Source organism: Xenopus laevis, chromosome 5L (assembly GCF_017654675.1).
Source record: "Xenopus laevis strain J_2021 chromosome 5L, Xenopus_laevis_v10.1, whole genome shotgun sequence".
Lineage (NCBI taxonomy): Eukaryota > Metazoa > Chordata > Amphibia > Anura > Pipidae > Xenopus > Xenopus laevis.
In genome coordinates this window covers 22882226-22905872 of record NC_054379.1, presented here as the reverse complement: position 1 = coordinate 22905872, position 23647 = coordinate 22882226, and the positions used below count along the sequence as shown (strand labels likewise).

At 43.2% G+C, this 23647-nt stretch overlaps 1 protein-coding gene across 2 annotated transcripts in view; it reads right to left on the bottom strand.

Annotated features, from left to right (window-relative positions):
- Window positions 1-851: 851 nt before the first annotated feature.
- The window catches only part of zfand3.L (zinc finger AN1-type containing 3 L homeolog), a 100751-nt gene continuing 77955 nt past the window's right edge, over window positions 852-23647 (bottom strand). The window contains exons 4-6 of one of the 2 annotated variants that reach the window (XM_018262707.2): window positions 17458-17523; window positions 10432-10599; window positions 852-1298 (exon numbers count right to left, since the gene is read on the bottom strand). In XM_018262707.2, the coding sequence (XP_018118196.1) occupies window positions 1144-1298; window positions 10432-10599; window positions 17458-17523 (389 nt within the window). In that variant the 3' untranslated portion in view covers window positions 852-1143. The remainder of the gene's footprint in view (window positions 1299-10431; window positions 10600-17457; window positions 17524-23647) is intronic. The other variant, XM_018262709.2, reaches the window with a different exon arrangement.

Sequence of the window (23647 nt, the reverse complement as noted above, 5' to 3'; positions counted from 1 at the left end):
ACCTTGTGGTATAAATATATAAACATCCCCTGTAATTAATGCTAAAGCGTACGCCTATGCTCTCCTCCTCGTCCTTGGAAATTCTGCATAATAATATAAAAAGGACTTGCCTCTGTTTCCATCCCTTTATGCTACTCATGGGCTGATGAAGAAATGTTTCTGAGCCCCGTTCAAATCGTCCCCACCTCTGGCTGCATAGAGATAAGGCTCGTTAGCCCTTTTAATTAGCTTTTTTTTTTTTTAAACAAACTTGCTAACACTTTGGAGGTGAGGATTAGAATAACGAACTGACGAAGGGGCGGAGTTTTCCTGGTTGTTCCTCAATACTGTTACTGAGTTCAGTTTGCTACAAAAACAAAAAAATGTCCTTTATTATCCCCCAATAAATGTAGAGCTACAGAGTTGGCTTGCAGAGTCCAACCACGGCTACTGCCAATTAGCCTTATTTGACCAGAGACCGTCACCTGGCAAATTCGCAAACAAAAGCCAATCAGGTTAAGGCTGGTAAGAAGAAGGTGGCTCGATGTGCTTAAAAATTGATTGTATTTAAAGTGTGTGGGGTAATAAGAAGCCTTACGTTCTACCTAAAATTCTCTCACTATATCTACACAGCAGTGGTTGAGCAGTAAAAACACTGCTACAATCCGTGGTTCAATTCAATATACTTTTACTAAGTTACCAAGGTAGGAATCGGCAACGGTCCAATCAAATCTCCAGTGGAGCTGAGCCAATCTGGTCAGCAGTGAAGAACTACAAGGAATGGGTGTGGGGGGAACAGTGCATAAGAGGCCATTCACTCTCCAGGTTCATTGGAACACCACACAAAAAGTAAAGGTGAAAATCTATCTAGCTCGGATAACAGCCATTTATTTTTTTTCAGTGGAATGGAAATACAGATAAAATAAAATAACCCCAAACTACTGATGCTTTCTTGCTTGCCAGTGGGTAACCAGCACAGCCAACAGTCATCTTACAACAACTTAATTTATTGAAGTACCTGCATGTTCAAAAACAGAAGAAAGATAACCTGATTGGCTTGTGGTCTGTCACTTGCCCATTGGTGAGAGCCTAGTTGACTTTATCCTAAATAAGGCTAACTGTTGTGAACTAAGAGAAACAGCATTTGGTTGGAGAGTGTGGCACTCAGGAGCAGCCCTCGCCAATGCGTTGGCAAGACCTGCCCACTTTCCGGTCTAGTTTCACCATTTTCATAATGGCCTCCTCGCGTCCGCGCCCCATGTGGTCAAACGTGCAGTCGTGCTGTTCTGGAAGTCGATGCAACATACAAAAGACGTAACCTGCACAGAAAAGAGAGGAGGATCAACACTTTATAGTCGCTTTCTGCGCCCCTGTGAAGCTGGTCACTAGTGTTCCAAAGTCCCACAAGAAGAAATAAGTCAAATCAACTGGACTTGCTGTGTTTTTCTTGAAGACGTTTCACCGGTCATCCAACTGGTCAGAACTCAGCGGTGTACCTACATCTAAAAGAAAAAGGACACACGTTTGAAGACTGCCAAGTCCAGATTCTAGACCGACCGAGAGCGTCTGGTTCAAAAGAGGTGTTAAAGATATATATGTATATGTAGAAACTGAAAAACCAATCTTCAAAAAAAAAAAAACCACAGCAAGTCCAGTTGATTTGACTTATTTCTATAGATATACCAGGACCTGGATGAATGAGAACTTTCATAGTGAAGCAGAAGGTGGTGTAAAATGAAAAACAAAGTGATATTGAATGACAATGAGAGTGTAGAAGAAGGGGGTTAAACATACGTTGATATAATCAAATAAAATATCAGTGCAATCTGACCAATGAAATCACTCAAAATCCCATCATTGACTGGAATGAGTGGAGCACAATGGAACTGGCTGGTGCGGGGTCTTTCTTATTAATAATCTTTCACCGGCTGCTACAAAGACAAGTGTTGGAGAGGTTATGTCCTGCCATTGATTTGTGGGTGTCGGAGCACACGGAATGCTCACTCATCACACAAGTAAAGAGCTTGATATTTGCATTTGCTAATATTCTAGACTCAGTTGGGATTCACTGTTGATTATATGCAGAGGCAGTGCGCACATGTCTAGGCTCCGGTCACCTTCCTCGATATCACAGAAGTACAGACATTCATTGTATCTCTTACACTCTGTGTCTTTAGGAAAAAATTGGTATTAATATTAACTTGGCAGGTAAACAAACTCCTGAGAAACTTCCCAAGATCCCAAAACTCTGGCATGTTTTATTACATTAGGCCCTTAGGGTTTGCTCAAAGAATGAATAGATATTGCCTCCGCCTCAGTACAGTGTATTAACTGGAAGTATTTCTATAAGAGCATTGGTGAAGTGCAATTCATGCAACAAAAATAGTATTAAGCTTTACTCACTTGTAATTAGTGATGGGCGAATAAATTCGGCAGGCGCAAATTTGCGGGAAATTTCAGAGTTTCGCTGGCGGCAAATAAATTCACGAAACTCCAGAGACAATTAGCCGGCGGTTGAAAAAGTCGACTGCGCTAAAACCGTCGCATGTCAACACTATTCGGACACTCATTGACTTTAACATCGGCATCAAAATTCGAGTTAAGCTAATTTTTCACTGTTTCGCAGGAAATTCAGAAATTATTTGTCTAAGCGAAAAGTGAGAAATTTGCCCATGACTACTATATACTATATATATTTGCCAAACTACCAATTATTACACATATTGACGGTATTTATTGTCGATGCTGATATTTAATTTCTGTCCGTGGCACCTAATCTCTTCTTCTGTCACTGAAGAAAGCTCTGGTATAGTTAGAGAAGTTGGTTAATGTCACTAAACCGTGATCTCTGGTAGAGTTGTGCAGAGAAATTGTTATTACCTCTATTATCTATAATTAAAGTAGAGACGGAAGGACATCCCCAAAATAGAGGATGATATGTGGAAAGACGCTCTAAAACAAGTACCTGAACTGACCATGGACTCGTACATGAGATTATGCAATCTCCAATTTTTGTATTATGCTAAAAAAATCAATACTATACCATTGGAAATCACAGCCCCCTCGCTCAATTTTTTGAAAAAGCTAATCAATGATTCTCTTTCTAAACAGTAACTAACTAACTAATATATAGCCAGAGGCTGCCCTAAAAAGTTTGATACAGTGTGGGGCACCTGGGTAGCAGCTGAAAGATAATGTGGTATACAGGTACTCAAACATATGGATGAGTAAGCCACTCAACCCCACCTCCTTTCTAAGTTTGTATAAACTGTTATTGTTGTTCTGTGTTTATTATAAAAACTCAAAAATAAAATCTTAAAAAAAAAAAAAGTAGAGACAGAAGTTTGCTATTGTCAGTAGTACTTGGGTTCTGATAGGATTAGGTGGAGAAGCTTCCCATTATAACTAATCCATGATCGTAGAGTTGGACAGAGGAACATGGTCATTTATAGAGTTAAATATAGAAGTTACTACCGTTTCTACTTTATGATATATGGTATAGAAGCTTGCTGTTGGCACTAGTACATGATGTTTTGTAGAGTTGGATATAGAAGCTTGATCACTAGAACAAAATCTTTGAAAAGAGTTGAGTAGAGACACTTGGTCATTAGTACACAATCCCAAGTAGAGTTGGGTAGAGGCACATGGACACTTGTACATGATCTTTGTTAGAGCTAAGTAGAGAAGTTACTATTGTTTCTATTTTATGCTATAAGGTGGAGGTCCCCAACCTTTATTTGTTTACCTGTGAGTCACATTCGTATGTAAAAAGAGTTAGGGAGGAATGCAAGTGTAGAAAATGTTCATGAGTGGTGTAAAATAAGGGCTGTGATTGGCTATTGGTAGCACATGTGTGGACTGGCGGCCTACAGGGGGCTCTGCTTGGCAGTACACATTGTTTTATGCAACCAAAACTTGCCTTCAAGCCTGGAATTCGAAAATAAGCACTTGCTTTGATGACACTGGGAGCAACATCAAAGGGGTTTGTGAGAAATAAGTTGCTCACAAGCCACTGGTTGGGGATCACTGCTATAAGGTAAAGAAGTTTGCTGTTGTCACTAATTCATGATCTCTTGTAGAGTACAGACACTTGGCCACTAGCACACAATCTCTAAACAGAGTTGAGTAGAGATGCTTAAGGTGGCCATACACAGGCATATTTAAGATGTTAATTCGGGTCCTTTAGACCGATTCGACAACTTATTTGCATATGGGGTCCCCCGACAGGCTTCCTCGGTTGATATCTGGCCAAAAATCAGCCAGATCTTGATTGGGGAGGCTTCATTTTTCTGTTGCATTGGTTCATTGATGCCATCCTCACTCTGACTTTTTATATCCTCTTCATTGTACTGCTAAAGCCAAACGATCACATCACCACTATATCGTTCAACCAAGGCCCGTCATAGGGAGGATTTGCTTGTTTGGCGACCTAGCCAAACAAGCGAATCTTACAGTGTATGGCCACCATTAGTACATAATCTCTAACATAATTGGTTAGATGCTTGGTCACAACTCCATAATGAGAATTGGGTAGAGAAGTTTGCTATGACCTTTTATACAGTTGGGTTGAATATGTGATCTATTGTGGTGAATAGAAGATCAGGCACTACAAAACAATTTCTGGTAGAGATCCCTAGGCGAGTTCTTTACTATCTATTGTATAGCATGCTGCTCATCAGTAGCTGTGCATGATGCTTAAAAAGTTGATTTAGGCAAGGAGACAATAACCAATCCAAACTCAGAACAACCTCATATCTCCCAAATACATATGTACTAGTCATTGCTAATTACTGCTTCAAACCCACTTCAGAAAAATTAGTTCATTCTTCTCTATGGAGATCAGGAAAACTCTACCTTTACAATCCATGTAAATAAAATAGTTATTTATTGCAATTGTATGGAGAAGTATATCCCTTGGGGGTGTCTGCTTCCTCTCAGGCCAAAACACAACAGCCCTACCTTGCTTTACGGCAGGAATTCTAGATTAACACATAGGATGAGAGCTTTAGTCCCATCATTCTGTACTAAAGCAACATGGAAGCAGGCCCGGACTGGCAATCTGTGGGTTCTGGCAAATGCCAGAGGGGCTGCTATAAGGTCCATAGAAAGTCAGTATTTAGTGGGCTGGTGGGGGCTGTTTGGGCCGCTCTGTGGGCTGATTGGGCCTCTGTGTACCTGAAATGCCAGGGCCTATTTTAATTCTCAGTCCGGACCTGCATGGAAGAACTGTGTCCAACCGAAAACACTGGTGTTGCTTAATCTAATTGAAATTACGGATACTCAATCGAATTTGAATGAAGCCTCACTGCTCTCACGGTTTCAGCACAGGGAAAGAAAATAAATTCCACAACTGGAGGAGCTCACGAGAGCCGTATAAATCACTGCTGTTTTGTATGGATTTGTTCACACAACTCGGTCTGTAGCCGCTGACAGCACCGCGGATAAATAAAACAGATTGTGGGTCGGAAGAGATTATAAAGCTTCGCACATTCCCAAGGTTTCAATTGTCCATTCTCCGACTTGTTTTTGTGCAGGAATCAAAATGAGTTTCCCACACCTGGTAATGAAATGCAGGAGAATAAATGATGTCTTTGCATCGGCTTGTGCAGGACTACAGGCGGCAACCTGGCACAATGTTCTGCATACCAACATCAGCCACGGAAGAAACTGATTGTGTTAGCATGAATGTAATGTTCAGCCCCGCCGGAATCCATCTGGCACCCATGTTAATGCTTTGTTACAGACATTTTATATATATATATATATATATATATATATATATATATATATATTCATTCTATACTGAAATATATCTAATAATAATAGCCGACTGTGTGCCCAGACCATTTATTGTCTCTGTTCTACTACTCTGGTTACCTAGGGCCCCATACAGAATGTTTCCGAGAGCAAAGCACCTGCTTTCTGATAGGGTAACGAAAATGATTTGTGTGCCAGCCTATGGGAATGATGTTTTGGCTGAATCCATAATTATCCCACCAGGATGCAGTACAATGGCATCTCATTCTAAATGTTCCCCCTTTTCCCCGACAGCCTGTGGATTCATAAGTTTAAAGGGCAAACTAATCATAGCAGGTAGAACAGAAGATGACGGCAGGAGGAGCGCCGAACGCGCTTTTCCTAGTTCAGTCACGTAGGATCGTGGTGGTGAAGGAGATTACAGGAGCAGGCTGATCTGTGCTGTACTGGGAGAGCAAACAACCTGCCTTTTAACTCTGCTGGTATCAATTTCTGCCACACTTTCAATTTAGCTTATTTCTAAAGTGTAGGAAAGTGGGCAGTGCCCTCCGTCAGGAGTCACCTTGGCACAGGAACAAACACAGCTCTGCTGATCGAGAGGGAGAAATGCTGTTGTACGGATGTGAGGCAATACAATAGAATATGATTAATAAGTGAAACCCGGGGGTGTATGAAGGGAAGATGTCACACTTTTTATCCTTGTTTCAAGGAGATACAATCGAGATTATAAACTAAACGTTGCTTGGTTTACCTCATTGTTCATATTCACACATGATGGATCAACTCCTGTGCCCACCCTATACTTCCTCTGATAAGAGTCCTGCAGTGGGTCGGGTACCCGCGAAAAAATGTGGTACCCTTCGGGTTGCGGGTAGAAGTTCCGGGTGCGGGTACAGACGCGGGTCGGCGGTTTGGGCCGCGGATATTCTCAATAACGATTTTTACTCCTTTTTTTTAAATCACGTCTACTTCCGATGATACCACTTCCGGTTTACGGCAGCACTTCCTGGTTTACTCCTTTTTTTCTGATCACGTATACTTCCGATGATGTCACTAGGGATGCACCGAATCCAGGATTCAGTTCGAGATTCGGCCTTTTTCAGCAGGATTCAGATTCGTCTGAATCCTTCTGCCTGGCCGAACCGAATCCTAATTTGCATATGCATATTAGGGGCGGGGAGGGAAATCACGTGACTGTCGCAAAACAAGGAAGTAAAAAATGTTTTCCCCTTCCCACTCATAATTTGCATATGCAAATTAGGATTCAGTACGGTATTCGGCCGAATCTTTCACGAAGGATTCGTGGGTTCGGCGGAATCCAAAATAGTTGATTCGGTGCATCCCTAGATGTCACTTCCGGTTTACAATGACAGAAATTCCCGGTTTACTCCTTTTTTTCTGATCATGCCTACTTCCGATGATGTCACTTCCGGTTTACAATGACAGCACTCCCTGATTCTTGATGGTCAGTGGGTCCGGGTTGCGGATAAGGTACATGCGGGTCAGGTCAGGTAGCGGGTTCAAGCGGGTAAGAATGTGGGTTGCAGGTACGGGTTCCAAAAAATGGACCCGCGCAGGACTCTACCCTCTGCCTCCTAAGGGTCTGGCCACACAAGCAGATTCAGGAGATAAGTCGCCCCAGCGACAAATCTCCTCTTCTTCGGGGCGGCAATCTCCCCGAAATGCCTCACGAGGAAACTTCGGGAAACTTTGGAAAACGAAGCGCCGCGTGTGCCTTACCCCAAGGCGATTTTCATTTCAGCCGGCGAAGGGCAGGGGGAAGGCAGTTCAGGGAGATTGTCGCCCCGAAGAAGAGGAGATTTGTCGATGTGGGCGACTAATCTCCCCGAATCTGCTCGTGTGGCCAGACCCTAAGAGGAGGATAAACTCTTGACATCACTTTTCTTGCCTCCTGTCACACATGGGGTGATTTTGGCACAAGTGTGCAAGGCTAAGGGTACACATGGTGTGATGTCTACACTGATATTCCGGACAAGTTACATTTCCTCTTCTTTTGAATTACAGGTAGGGGATCTCTAATCCAGAACGCTGTAGTTCGGAGCTTTCTGCATAAGGGGTTTGCAAGAAGCTTTGGGTAGAAAACTAGATCCGAGTAGCAGAGTCAACAGTATGGTGGGAATAAAAGAGTTAACCTCTCCCTGCACCCTCGGAACCTGAATCCATTTACTGAGCTTTTAGTATCCGAAACAATTAGCTATTCCTCTCACCTCTCCCAGTTGGCTGGATAAGGACGCTCAGAACTCATCTAACAAATTGCTCTTTTGAAGATCAAAGCGGAGCGGAATTTGTCTGTATGCGCTACAGATGAAACTCTAATTTAATGAATTTTATTTTTTCCACCCACCAAGGGCCAGGCAGTGGTCCCCGTAGCAGCTGCGGGGCAGAAATTCGCGGACGTTGGGAGTGCGAAAACTAGAGAATTGTTGAGATTGGGGGTGGGGGAGACAGAGGCTTGGTGACTTCTCCCCTCTTCAGTCCCTGCTCCGGCTTTAATTGGCACCTCATTAAAATGTAATGAAAAACGACAACCTCTGTTCTCTCTGCTCCAGGCTCTGAATGCTACAAAGGGGCCGAGCGCAATTCACAACACGTTCAATTTATACAGCAACGGCTCTTAAGCATTATTTATGGAATGAGATTTCCTGTCAGAACTTAATAACCTGTTAGGGAGCGAGAGGAAAAAGTCACTCCAGAGCGGGAGCTCCAGTGGCTGCGACTGGGAAAAACCAACATAAAGAATCTTTTTACTTCTCTTCCGTTGCCAGGAATCCACTGGGATATTCCTAATCTCTTGTAGAACATTCCAATTCTCCTCCTTTCAACTTATTCTGCTCCCGTTCATCTTTTAAACTGAACTGTTGGGTCCAGGTTAGGGTTGGCATCTTTTTATGAAAAATTGGGGGAGGGGTGGGAACAAAAGGGGCAGTCCGTGATGTAAAAGGGGACAGGGCCACGTACCGTGAGGAGAAGAGGGGTGGAGCAACATTGTGCGATGGCCAGAAGGCTGAAGAAAAGGTAAGTTCTGAGCAAATTGGGCGCGGGCCATGGGCTTTTTTTAAAGGGTATTACAAATTACCGGCAACAATATTTCCTGTAAATTTGTAACACCGGCCCCGGCGGGTGTTTTACTTGCCGGGTGGCAACCCTAATCCAGGTTCATGTAAGGTTTAATTCAGGGTACGGCAGAAAGGGCCTGGGCCACCAATATCACAGGCGGATGAAACGTAGCAACCAGATCTAGTCACTAAAGGCTCAGAAGTTAAATAATCAGATTCATGTGCAAAAGAGCTTCACTTCCATCACACCGGCAGGTATGTGGGTAAAGAGCACCGTCTCGTTCATAAGGTAATTGTGTCAATTTGGCAACTCACTACTTTGGAACGTTGTTGTTGAATTTAGTTTAGTAAAAGCCGACTCCTGAATGTATATGAGATATAGAAAGAACGGGCCCAGGGAAAGTGGGAGCCAGTGTGGGTATCCGGATTACAAACCAGGGATGCACCGAATCCAGGATTCGGCCTTTTTCAACAGGATTGGGATTCAGCCGAATCCTTCTGCCCAGTCGAACCGAATCCTAATTTGCATATGTAAATTAGAGGCGGGGAGGGAAATGACATGACTTTTTGTCACAAAACAAGGAAGTAAAAAATGTTTTCCCCTTACCACCCCTAATTTGCATATGCAAATACCGAATATTTGCAAATGCAAATCAGGGTTTGGATTCAGTTCGGTATTCGGCCGAATCTTTCTCAAAGGATTCGGGGGTTCGGCCAAATCCAAAAAAGTGGATTCGGTGTATCCCTAGTACAAACTGCATGTGTCACTCAAAATGCCAACAGTATAAGTGAGAACATAAACGAAACCACAAAAATATGGGGGGGGGGAAACTGTAAAGCCCCCTAACTACACATCTGTCTGCATATGATATTTATTTTGAGAGTTCTGTAGGGGCATATTATACACAAGAGCAATGAATATCCTGTAAATGATATAGTGAATAAAGTACCCCCTCTTGTAAATTATAAGGAAATTAAAAGTTACCCAGGAGTTTCATAACCATATAAAAAGACGAGGCCGAAGGATGGAACTCCGAGCTAACTTCTAATATACTCAGGGGGTACTTTATTTATTATAATATACAAGTTTCAGCGAGTCATGTGACAGAAATGACATCAAAACTCACAGTTTATAACAGATGACATCAGAACTCACCGTTTATAAGGATATAATTTGCAAGATAGTCATGGCTTTTGTGTATTATATCCTTATAAATGGTGCTTAGTGATGTCATCTGTTATAATCGGAGCTTAGTGATGTCATTTCTGTCACATGACTCTTATGTATTATAATAAAGTACCCCCTGTGGCAAAATATGAGTATATTAGAACTTATAATATCCTTATATTTTACAATAGGGGGTACTTTATTCGCTACATATAAGTGACAGGGATTCTTTGGAGGGGTAGTCACTATCTAACCTACAGGCAGTGGATCACATAAGGACCTATAACCCAAATTATGGATTTATTGTGCTGTTTTGCAGCCCTCTTATTTCTATTCTAATGTAATATAGGTTATTTGCAACTACATGCCGGGTACAGGCTACTCCCCCCATACCCCTACTGCTAATCACACCCCACGATAGCTGCACAAAAGGCAACTAAGCAGACTTACCACAGCGACAGGATCCCAGCTCTTGCTGTACCAACTCCAGTTTTATTTGGCAACGGAAACAGCGACGGCGACTCTTCTGTTTGGACCGACTACTGCTGTCTGGCCTGTCCCCGCTGTCAAGTAGCCGAGGTCGTTTCATGGGGGAAGCGTCGTCCTCTGACTGTGAATCTGAAGAAGGAGATCTGGTTAGTCTGTTACCAATCACTGTTGCTGGGATGATGGAGGGCCACAAGTTCAAAGTCACATTATTTAGCCACAACTTCCTTTAACATCCAACAGTCAACCCATAGTGTTACAATCTCTTCATAAGAAGTGGACAGGGGCAAAACCTGGTTTCCAAGGATATATTATAAGCACAAAACAGCAGAAACAACCCATATATTTGCTCATTGCCTATACAGAAAAATGCCATTACACTATGGCAGCATAGATATTCCTTTATACTAAGCATAATTCAGCAGGAACAGCCTCCTAAGGTGGACATACATGGGCGGATAAAAGCTGCAGACAGGCCGAGTCAGCAGCTTATTGACCCGTGTAAGGGGGCCCCCGACGGGCTTCCCCGATCGAGATCTGGCCGAAAGTCGGCAAGATCTCGATCGGATGGGACTAAAAATCTCGTTGGATCACGGCCACATCTGTTCGTTGATGCAGTCCCGCGATCCGACCGCCCATTCCTGTTCGTTAGGATCCGATCGTTGGGCCCTAGGGATCAGCCCGTACAGAGAGATCCCATAAAACTATGGCATCATAGGTATTCCCTGTACTAAGCACAATTCAGCAGGAACAACCCCCTAAGTTTGCTCATAGTCTGTACAGAGAGATACCATAAAAATATGGCAGCATAGGTATTCCTCTGTACTAAGCACTATTCAGCAGGAACAGTCCCTAAGTTTGCTCATAGTCTGTACAGAGAGATACCAGAAAACTAGAATAGGTATTTCTATTTCAAAAAAATCAAATGACAGATAACAGGTAAGAACCATTGGGATGAATTCACATTAAAGGGTAAACTATACCCCTTTCTGACATGGGTGTATTCAACTGGGTCCTGGAAAGCGAATCCAACAAGAGAGGAACTGCTGTGGTATCACCGGAACATATATATAATATACAATTGATCCCACAGCCTACATCACATTAATGTACAAAAAACAGGGTTTAGCTAAACTTTCCCTTTTAGGAGCAGAAATGCTGATGATAATCACAAAATACAACGCTTTATTTGCTCTGTTTCATTGATTATAGTTGAATGTTTCTCTACGGCATGACTTACACGGTGCTTTCTCTGTACTTACTGCACGCAAATACCCAAGCAAGTTTGGTTGGCTACACACAGACTGAATATGAGGGACGGGCAGGTCTGACATTTGCGCATGATAATTTAAAGGAGAAAGTAAATAGCAGGTATAGGGCATACAAATCAGGGCTTAACGAGGAATCACTGGCCAAAAATGAGCCGCCATTATATAAACACATCGTTAATTAGTTTTTTCCAGAGGATAAATGCTGGAGCTGATGTGGATTTTTTCACATAGAACAACAGCTGGAGATAACATAACCGTTGGTATGATGATGACCCCAAGTCTTCCAGCACCTCGAGTACCTTCAGCCATTGAATGTTGGGGAGGGTCAGTCTCTCAATGTACTTTAAAACAGCATTCCCAAAAAACATGGAAGAATGTACTTGGGGGTTACAATTCAGCCAGCCTGTAAGGTGTTAGGTAAGTCCTACTGATGAATTTAATTTGAATGAACCTGTCCCTAACTGACATTGTAATATCTGGGACTTGCTTTAAGGCATTTATTTCATCTTCAAGGTCAGGTATTTCACTCTGCCAATTGCCTTTCTTCCTGGCCAACAGATCAGGGTTGGGTTGCCCCAGCAGCCTATGTAGGTGAGCTTCCAGGGTGGTTTCGGATACCTGCAGGGGTCTAGAGGGGAACTAAAGGTGCCTAAAGGTGGCCATTCACTGAGAGATCGGCTCGTTTGGCGATGATCTTGGGGTGGGTTGATATCGGGCTGAACTGATTGTGGGCCCTAGGGCCCAGCAATCGGATTATAACAAAGGGTAAATTGGAGGTGAGATTGCGGAACCGCATCAACGCAGAGATGCCGCCGCGATTCGACAAGATTTTTGACCCTGCCCGATCTTTCGGCCAGATATCGATCGGGGAAGCCCGTCGGAAGGACCCCATACACGGGCCAATAAATAGGCTGCCGACTCGGTCTGTCGGCAGCTTTGATCATCCCGTGTATAGCCAGCTTAAGTTGTAAATAGGGATGCACCGAATCCTCAGAATCCTTTGCGAAAGATTCGGCTGAATACCAAACCGAATCCTAATTTGCATATGCAAATTAGCGGTGGGAAGGGGAAACCATTTTTTACTTCCTTGTTCTGTGACAAAAAGTCACGCAATTTCCCTCCCTGCTCAAATTTGCATATGCAAATTAGGATTCGGATTCAGTTCAGCCAGGCAGAAGGATTCGGTCGAATCCTGCTGAAAAAGGCCGAATCCTGAACAGAATCCTGGATTAGGTGCATCCCTAGTTATAAATAACAAAAGTACATGGTGGGGGACAGCCCAAACTCATCTCTAAGATGCACCGCCATTATCAAGTTGCAATGCCTCTCATTGGCCACAGACAGTTCTGGTTGCCCGAGCAGCAAATGGTCCCGTTCTAACAGCCAGCAGCACATTGCTCTGAAGCTCATCAGATTTTCAGACATGTTCTATTGCGATTTCCGAGCATGACTGGATTCACGTTGGAATACCAGGGCAATCAGGACCTAGATGCAGAATACAGTTGTGCAAAGGGGCGCACTACTGGACAGACTAAAGGGGTTTTTCACCTTTAAATTAACTTTTACTATGATGTAGAGAGTGATATTCTGAGACAATTTGTGTTTTCAACTATTTAGATTATTATACAGCAACTCTCTAGTTTGCAATTTCAGCAATCTGGTTGCTAGGGTCCAAATTACCCTAGCAACCATGGATCGATTTGAATAAGAGGCTGGAATTTGAATAAGAGAGGCTTGAATAGTAATAAAAAGTAGGGATGCACCGAATCCAGTTTGGGATTCGGCCTTTTTCAGCAGGATTAGGATTTGGCCGAATCCTCCGCGGGTAGGGAAGTCACGTGATTTTTCATCACAAAAGAAGATTTTTTTCCCCACGTTTTCCTTCCCTGACCCTAATTTGCATATGCAAATTAGGCTTCAGATTTGGTTCGGTATTTGGCCAAATATTTCACCAAGGATTCAGCCGAATCCCAAATAGTGGATTCGGTGCATCCCTAATAAAAAGTAGCAATGACAATACATTTGTAGCCTTACAGAGCATTTGCTAATAGATGGGGTCAGTGACCCCCATTTGAAAGCTGGATAGAGTCAGAAGTGGAGGACAAATAATTAAAAAAAACAATAAATAATGAAGGCCAACTGAAAAGTTGCTTAGAATAAGCCATTCTATAACATACTTACATATAAGTTAACTTAAAGGTGAACCTTTGTAGTAGTGTTAAGGTGGACAAAAAAAAAAAGCAGACCCAATTCAAGCTTCCTTGTAAGGGGCCCTAAGGAGAGTTTAAGCCATATTAAAGGGGCATCAAAACTTACAGCGGGAGAAACAGCTGCAGGGGAACCCAGAAAGAGGTGGGGTCCAGGTTGTATTATTTCCCCTCCTGACTGCACCCCACATAGACAATTACCGAGATATAAATCTATACAGATACAGAGATCCCTACTGAGAGTCAGAGATAGGAAGATGCAGAAGAACAGACAAATGCAGGAGGGAGTATTGATGGAAACAGACAGATACAGAGATATATATCCAAGTGCTTCACAAAGAACACAAGCCAAACAGCCCTGAGCGCAGGGAACGAGCCATATCAGAGCCGAGCTCTCGCTGCGCCGAGGATAAAAGCGGCACCACTCGGCACCACGCTGGTTTCTCCTCATGGGGAGACCAATCTAAATGTAAATACGCCAAACAAAAGAACAAACATACGGGCAACCGGCACCTCCAAGGCATTCAGCAACCCTCAAAGGCCACTACATTAGCAGCATTAAAGGGAATTCTTAACTCCATCCAGCAATCCCCGAGGCGTAATGTAAATATCTTCCTATTTGTGCTCACACACACTCCCAAGCCTAAGGTGGGCCCTAAAATTAGATGCAGCAAAAGGGAAACCAGCAACTGGCAGTTTGCTGCAAAGTGCAAATATAAAGGATCAGGTATTAATGCAAATACCTTTGTAAGTAGCATTTGGGTGGAGGAAACTTTGCACCTTGCATTGGCAAATGAGCCCTTTTCTGTATAAATAGAAGGGGCCATATTCTGTGCTTGTTGGGCCCACCCCCCATGAGTGATGCAGGTAGGACTGTATTTATGGAGGCACACAGATCTCTACAATCTGATGCGCAACTGGCGTAGGACGGTTTCCCTTTAAACACGCGGTACAATTTGCCTCGCTAGACACATTACGGCTGTTTATCTGCCTGTTACTTAGAATAAGTGAATAAAGTGCCATTTGCACAAACACAGAGTTACTCGCACAATGGGAATGTTGAGACGCGGCTGGAATTATTTAATAATAGAAAATCAGGATCTATTCACAGGCTGCGTCTCGTAATGATCCCTTTTCAGCGAGTAATTTCTCAGTATCAAGCACATAATGGAGCCGCTCGTTATTGTGCCGGGGAGAGACGAGCAGCGCTGGGGCCAACACCTACCACTGCCACGGGGAGAGGAATGGGATTCTTACCACTCAGGGGCCCAATATGGTATTTTTACTGCGCAAACCCGCTGCTCTGGCTTCATCACAATTATCATCATTATTATTTACGAAGATGTACTTATGGGGGCCCCTAGCCCTTCATTTGATTCTGTTTGTTCAGTGGGAATATTAAAATAAAACAGGCACCCCCACGTTTAAGCTGGCCATAGACACACAGATCCTATCGTACGAATCGAGGATTCGTCCGATTTTCGGATTGTGTGTGGATTGTGCCGACAGCTTTCGTCTGGTGGAGATTGGTCGGTTGGTCGATCAATCAGGTTTGATTTTGACCCGACCGATCCCGCTGGAGCCCATTGCACATCGGAGCGTTCGATCATACGGCCGAACAATCAGATTAACCCCGATATAGCCATGCTCGTTAATGGCATATCGGGGAAAGATCCGCTTGTTTGGCGAGCGGATCTTTGCGTCTATGGCCACCTTTATACAGGTGTTACTAACACATCCTGCAGCTTTAGTCTCACATAAAGCTCCATTGTTCTACCCGTCTGGACACAACCTTTCTTATCTCCTCTCACAGCTATTCTGTACTAAGCACAATTCAGCAGGAACAGCCCCCAAGTTTGCTCATAGCCTGTACAGAGAGATACCATAAAACAATGGCAGCATAGGTATTAGGGATAAACCGAATCCAGGATTCTGTTCGGGATTCGGCCTTTTTCAGTAGGATTCGGATTCGACAGAATCCTTCTGCGTGGCTGAACCGATTCCGAATTTGCATATGCAAATTAGGGGCAGGGATTCCGAATCTGCATATGCAAATTAGGGTCAGGGAGGAAAATCTTATGACTTTTTGTAACAAAATATAGAGTCAGTTTTATGCTGGTTGTAGTGTAATGTGGTTCTAGTTGCTTTGATGCAGTGATTAAAGCTGGCCATAGATGTTGAGATTTTTAAAAGATCAGATCCTGATCATGAGACCACGATCTTCTCAGAACGATCGTACGAATTTACCATCAACTAAAAAGACCAATTTGCCAGGAAAACAAAGGGGAGCTGCCTGCTTGGCCCTGCAAACATAGATAGATTGCACTGGGACCGAAAAAGATTATTTGACCTGGCCGATCAATTTCCTGACGGATGTTCGATCGTTCGATTCCCACTAATCGCACAATAATTTCGAAGGATCCTAAAAATTTAGGGCTTCCCTGAAATCGGTCGTTCGGCAAGAAGAATCGTCGAGTCTATGGGGAGCTTAAGTCGCTGATTGCTAGCTCTACTAGCCAGGGACTCCCTGCTCAAACGCACAAATCTACCAGTGGAAAGAAAAATAAACGGTCAACAAGTCATCAGTGTGGTGGCTCAGTGAGGCTGTAACTACTTTCTTGGTGCTGAGAAACATATGGAAAGAACGTGGCAACCTCTCTGCTGGGACCAAGACTCGTGAGCCACAAACCTCACACCCCCACATCTGAAAGTCACTGTGCTGGAAAGCGGATTCCCATGCAATGAGATGATGTGTGTCACATAAACCACAATTTAGAGTTACTTTAGTCTCACATATTGCTGGAAGACACTTCATTATAGTCAAGGGCATTACCATGAAGCACCTAGACTGCAGGGCCCCCCACTGTGAGGTCCCAATGAGTACAAACCCCAGAGACACAAGTTCAGATTCGGGGAGATTAGTCGCCTGGCGACAAAGCTCCTCTTCTTCAGAGTGACTAATCTCCCCAAACTGCCACCCCCCCACCTAGAATGTAAATCGCCGGCATGATGGCACTCGAGCACTTTGTCTGAAGTTGCCTGAAGTTTCTTCGTGAGGCAACTTCAGAAAACAAAGCGATCCGAGAGGCAGTTCGGGTAGATTAGTCGCCCGGAAGAAGAGATTTGTCACCGGCGACTAATCTCCCCGAACCTGAGCGTGTCTCTGCCCTAAGAGGTGAAATTCCATGATGTAACACAACAATGGGGAAATGATAGCAAGGAGCAACACTCTCTGATATTAACAGATCCAGGAGAGGGGCAGAAGTCATTACAGCCCCTGTTATTGGCAGTTATTTGATTTGGGAAGGCAGGGTGTGATGCACAACCAGTACCCTGAGGTCACATATAGTGCACACATTGAATATATATTGCAAAGTTGATTACAATTACATTTTCTTGCAATGGGCCCAGTTACCAGACAAGCTCCCAATTTTGTTACCATACCCACTTTACCCGACCCATTGAATGCTTCCGACCTATGAGCAAATAGGAGGTCCTGTTAATTGCGTTACCTGAGTCGCAGGATCTTTTGGTTGGTGTGGTTAGCGAGACATGAGTGGTGTCTGTACAGGGCCCACCTGGGGAGAGAAAGAGACACATTAGCGCCCCGCTGTGGCCGGGAGGTATAACTGCATTATGGGAGTTTCAGATATAAAATGTTCAACTGCACACTGAGCCCCTCCCTAATCTGTACCATGTGGCCATATTCCCCTTTTCGTTTTCCAAAGCCATCTCGCCGGCGATTTACATTCTAGCCGGCGGGGAAGGCAGTTTGGGGAGATTAGTCGCCCTGAAGAAGAGGCAGTTTATCGCCGGGCAACTAAATCTCCCCCCGAATCTGAGCGTGTGTCTCTGCCCTTATGGAGAGAAACGTTTTAGACTCTTATCTGAGGTCTACTTTATACAGGAGAAAGGGGACAAGATAAGTGGAACTCTTCCTGCAAGGTCTATACTGACTAAATCCACTGGAAAAGACTGTGGGGGAGCTGGGGGAGTAATGCTATAGAGTATGATAAGATCATAAGTGCCCTTAATGAACTGAAATGTTTAGAGATTAAACAATCTACATTAAAAAAAGGCATTGATTTATTGATTTTAAGTTGCTAAAAGGATCTAAAAGGACTGAAGCTATAAGGGAGCGGACATACTTGAATAAGGGCTTGGAGGATATAGACACTCAAATTAAAGCTATCCTGGATGTGACCGAGCCCTGGAAAGAACAGAATTCTAACAAAAAGCACTTTGATGAGACCAAGTAAGGGGTTTGGCCACAAAAAGACTAACATTTCTGAGAATATTTTATTGTTTATCCCCCCCCTTCTGATGTAAATGTTATGGCATCAAAGGAACAAGTTTCTGGTTGTTCTATTGAACTGCTGAAAGGGATCCTGTCATCGGAAAACATGTTTTTTTTTTCAAAACGCATCAGTTAATAGTGCTACTCCAGCAGAATTCTGCACTGAAATCCATTTCTCAAAAGAGCAAACAGATTTTTTATATTCAATTTTGAAATCAGACATGGGGCTAGACATTTTGTAAATTTCCCAGCTGCCCCTGGTCATGTGACTTGTGCCTGCACTTTAGGAGACAAATGCTTTCTGGCAGGCTGCTGTTCAGTGTCTGACTGGCCCGGCGGGACACCGGGAAAAAACCCGGTGGGCCCCGACCCTCGTGGGCCCCCGCCGGGCCAGACCACCTCTAATATTATAAAAACTTTGAAAAAGTTTCCGGCGATGCGCATCGCGTCGCCGCTTGCGCATTGCCGCTTGCTCAACGAGAAGCGCTGCTCGCGCATGCGCATAGCGGCGGTCGAGCGGCGCAGTAGGGGGGCGGGGGGCCCTGGACCAGCAGTCCCGGTGGGCCCTGGGCCCCCCAGTCCGACCCTGCTGCTGTTTTTCCTTCTCAATGTAACTGAAGGAGTCTCAGTGGGACATGGGTTTTTACTATTAAGTGTTGTTCTTAGATCTACCAGGCAGCTGTTATCTTGTGTTAGGGAGCTGCTATCTGGTTACCTTCCCATTGTTCTTTTGTTTGGCTGCTGGGGGGGAAAAGGGAGGGGGTGATATCACTCCAACTTGCAGTACAGCAGTAAAGAGTGATTGAAGTTTATCAGAGCACAAGTCACATGACTTGGGGAAGCTGGGAAATTCTGTTCTATAGCAGCTGGGAAATTGACAATATGTCTAGTCCCATGTCAGATTTCAAAATTGAATATAAAAAAATCTGTTTGCTCTTTTGAGAAATGGATTTCAGTGCAGAATTCTGCTGGAGCAGCACTATTAACTGATTCATTTTGAAAAAAAATGTTTTTTCCCATGACAGTATCCGTTTAACCCTTTCCCTGCCAGCCGTTTTGTCCTAGATGCGAACATCTACTGCCAAGCAGTTTTTAGATATTTTGCACTCTTTCACTTTAAGGGCCTTTCCTGGGGTGGTCTTTTAGTTAACCCAGGAAAACAATATATTGTTTTTTTCAGGACAACCTGAACTTTCACAATATGCAAGAATTTTGGTGTAATTCTACTTCTCTAAAAAAATATTGGATTCTAAGTGTCAAATAAAATGAAAAAAATCATGTTGCACGAAGAACAATCACATATATCAGAAACATCATTCATTTTACGTACGAGAACACAGCTGATTTAGAAAGGTCTATGTCTCCTGAACGCGACAATACCAAATATATATAGTTTTATGGAGATTTCTCACTTGTATAGCTCAAAATCTACAAGCAGTACACAACCAAATTTCCAAAGCAACACTCCCCAAACGGCATACTTTTGATTTCAAGGCCAAACATTCCACTAACAGTAGGTTTACCCAAGAAAACTACCCATTACTAGAAAGAACAGATTCTGGTGAATCAAAAATGGGTAGAAATATCTTTGTACTCCAAACCACCAAGTTGCAATTGTTTCCTAAAGTTATAGTGTTTTATAGAAATTGGTGAATTTTTTGAAAAATGACCTCAAAGCTTCCACTCTACAGCAACATATCTCCCACACATCATTAGGTATCAATGTAAAACACCCCAAATATAAAATCCTGGGTCCACTGAACAGTTTGATGCCCAATATGAATAGATGTACCCAAGCACGTGGCATAGGAGGCCCCAAAAGGAAGACCCCCCGTTTGTTCTGTAATTTCAGATACTGCAAAATCAACACATTTACATCGTTTTGGGGGGCGGCAAAGGTAGAAAACAGTACGTTCACCCCAGAAAACCATATATTTTCGGAAAGTACACATTCCCCTGAATCTAAATTGGGTATGCATGTCTTTCTACGCCAAAGTACCAAGCCGCAAATCATTCCTAAATTTGGTGATTTTGGGGACATTTCCAAAAATGACTTCAAAATTTCGACCCTGCAGCATCGTATTACCCACATACTTTTAGGTATCAAGACAAATCACCCCAAATATGAAAGCCTGGGGTCCTCTGAACAGTTTGATGCCCAATATGTATAGGTGTACCCAAGCACGTGGCGTTATAGGGGCCCCAAAACGAAGACCCCCATATGGTCTGTCATTTCAGGTACTGCAAAATCAACACATTTACATTGTTTTGAGGGGGGCAAATGTAGAAAAAAGTAAGTTCACCCCAGAAAACCATATATTTTCGGAAAGTACACATTCCCACGGATCTAAATTGGGTATGCATGTCTTTGTACTCCAAAGTACCAAGCCGCAAACCATTCCTAAATTTGGTGATTTTGGGGACATTTCCAAAAATGACTTCAAAATTTCGACCCTGCAGCATCGTATTACCCACATACTTTTAGGTATCAAGACAAATCACCCCAAAATATGAAAGCCTGGGGTCCTCTGAACAGTTTGATGCCCAATATGTATAGGTGTACCCAAGCATGTGGCATATAGGGGCCCTAAAAGGAAGACCCCCATATAGTCTGACATTTCAGGTACTGCAAAATCAACACATTTACATTGTTTTGGGGGGGGCAAAAGTAGAAAACAGTAAGTTCACCCCAGAAAACCATATATTTCGGAAAGTACACATTCCCACGAATTCAAATTGGGTATGCATGTCTTTCTACGCCAAAGTACCAAGCCGCAAATCATTCCTAAATTTGGTGATTTTGGTGACATTTCCAAAAATCACCTCAAAATATCTACCCTGCAGCATCGTATTACCCACATACTTTTAGGTATCAAGAGAAATCACCCCAAATATGAAAGCCTAGGGTCCTCTGAACAGTTTGATGCCCGATATGTATAGGTGTACCCAAGCACGTGGCATACAGGGGCCCCAAAAGGAAGACCCCCATATAGTCTGTCATTTCAGGTACTGCAAAATCAACACATTTACATCGTTAGGGGGGGGGCAAAAGTAGAAAACAGTAAGTTCACCCCAGAAAACCATATATTTTCGGAAAGTACACATTCCAACGAATCCAAATTGGGTATGCATGTCTTTCTACGCCAAAGTACCAAGCCGCCAAACCATTCCTAAATTTGGTGCTTTAGGTGACATTTCCAAAAATCACCTCAAAATATCTACCCTGCAGCATCGTATTACCCACATACTTTTAGGTATCAAGACAAATCACCCCAAATATGAAAGCCTAGGGTCCTCTGAACAGTTTGATGCCCGATATGTATAGGTGTACCCAAGCACGTGGCATACAGGGGCCCCAAAAGGAAGACCCCCATATAGTCTGTCATTTCAGGTACTGCAAAATCAACACATTTACATCGATTGGGGGGGGCAAAAGTAGAAAACAGTAAGTTCACCCCAGAAAACCATATATTTTCGGAAAGTACACATTCCAACGAATCCAAATTGGGTATGCATGTCTTTCTACGCCAAAGTACCAAGCCGCAAATCATTCCTAAATTTGGTGATTTAGGTGACATTTCCAAAAATCACCTCAAAATATCTACCCTGCAGCATCTTATTACACACATACTTTTAGGTATCAAGACAAATCACCCCCAAATATGAAAGCCTAGGGTCCTCTGAACAGTTTGATGCCCAATATGTATAGGTGCACCCAAGCATGTGGCATATAGGGGCCCTAAAATGAAGACCCCCATATAGTCTGTCATTTCAGGTACTGCAAAATCAACACATTTACATCGATTTGGGGGGGGCAAAAGTAGAAAACAGTAAGTTCACCCCAGAAAACCATATATTTTCGGAAAGTACACATTCCAACGAATCCAAATTGGGTATGCATGTCTTTCTACGCCAAAGTACCAAGCCGCAAATCATTCCTAAATTTGGTGATTTAGGTGACATTTCCAAAATCACCTCAAAATATCTACCCTGCAGCATCGTATTACACACATACTTTTAGGTATCAAGACAAATCACCCCAAATATGAAAGCCTAGGGTCCTCTGAACAGTTTGATGCCCAATATGTATAGGTGTACCCAAGCATGTGGCATATAGGGGCCCTAAAATGAAGACCCCCATATAGTCTGTCATTTCAGGTACTGCAAAATCAACACATTTACATCGATTTGGGGGGGCAAAAGTAGAAAACAGTAAGTTCACCCCAGAAAACCATATATTTCGGAAAGTACACATTCCAACGAATCCAAATTGGGTATGCATGTCTTTCTACGCCAAAGTACCAAGCCGCAAATCATTCCTAAATTTGGTGATTTAGGTGACATTTCCAAAAATCACCTCAAAATATCTACTCTGCAGCATCGTATTACCCACATACTTTTAGGTATCAAGAGAAATCATCCCAAATATGAAAGCCTAGGGTCCTCTGAACAGTTTGATGCCCCAATATGTATAGGTGTACCCAAGCACGTGGCATATAGGGGCCCTAAAAGGAAGACCCCCCCTTGTATGTTCTGTCATTTCAGGTACTGCAAAATCAACACATTTACATCGTTTTGGGGGGGGCAAAGGTAGCAAAAAGTAAGTTCACCCCAGAAAACCATATATTTTCGGAAAGTACACATTCCCACGAATCTAAATTGGGTATGCATGTCTTTCTACTACAAAGTACCAAGCCGCAAACCATTCCTAAATTTGGTGATTTTGGGGACATTTCCAAAAATGACTTCAAAATTTCGACCCTGCAGCATCGTATTACCCACATACTTTTAGGTATCAAGACAAATCACCCCAAATATGAAAGCCTGGGGTCCTCTGAACAGTTTGATGCCCAATATGTATAGGTGTACCCAAGCACGTGGCGTATAGGGGCCCCAAAACGAAGACCCCCATATGGTCTGTCATTTCAGGTACTGCAAAATCAACACATTTACATTGTTTTGAGGGGGGCAAATGTAGAAAAAAGTAAGTTCACCCCAGAAAACCATATATTTTCGGAAAGTACACATTCCCACGGATCTAAATTGGGTATGCATGTCTTTGTACTCCAAAGTACCAAGCCGCAAACCATTCCTAAATTTGGTGATTTTGGGGACATTTCCAAAAATGACTTCAAAATTTCGACCCTGCAGCATCGTATTACCCACATACTTTTAGGTATCAAGACAAATCACCCCAAATATGAAAGCCTGGGGTCCTCTGAACAGTTTGATGCCCAATATGTATAGGTGTACCCAAGCACGTGGCGTATAGGGGCCCCAAAACGAAGACCCCCATATGGTCTGTCATTTCAGGTACTGCAAAATCAACACATTTACATTGTTTTGAGGGGGGAAAATGTAGAAAAAAGTAAGTTCACCCCAGAAAACCATATATTTTCGGAAAG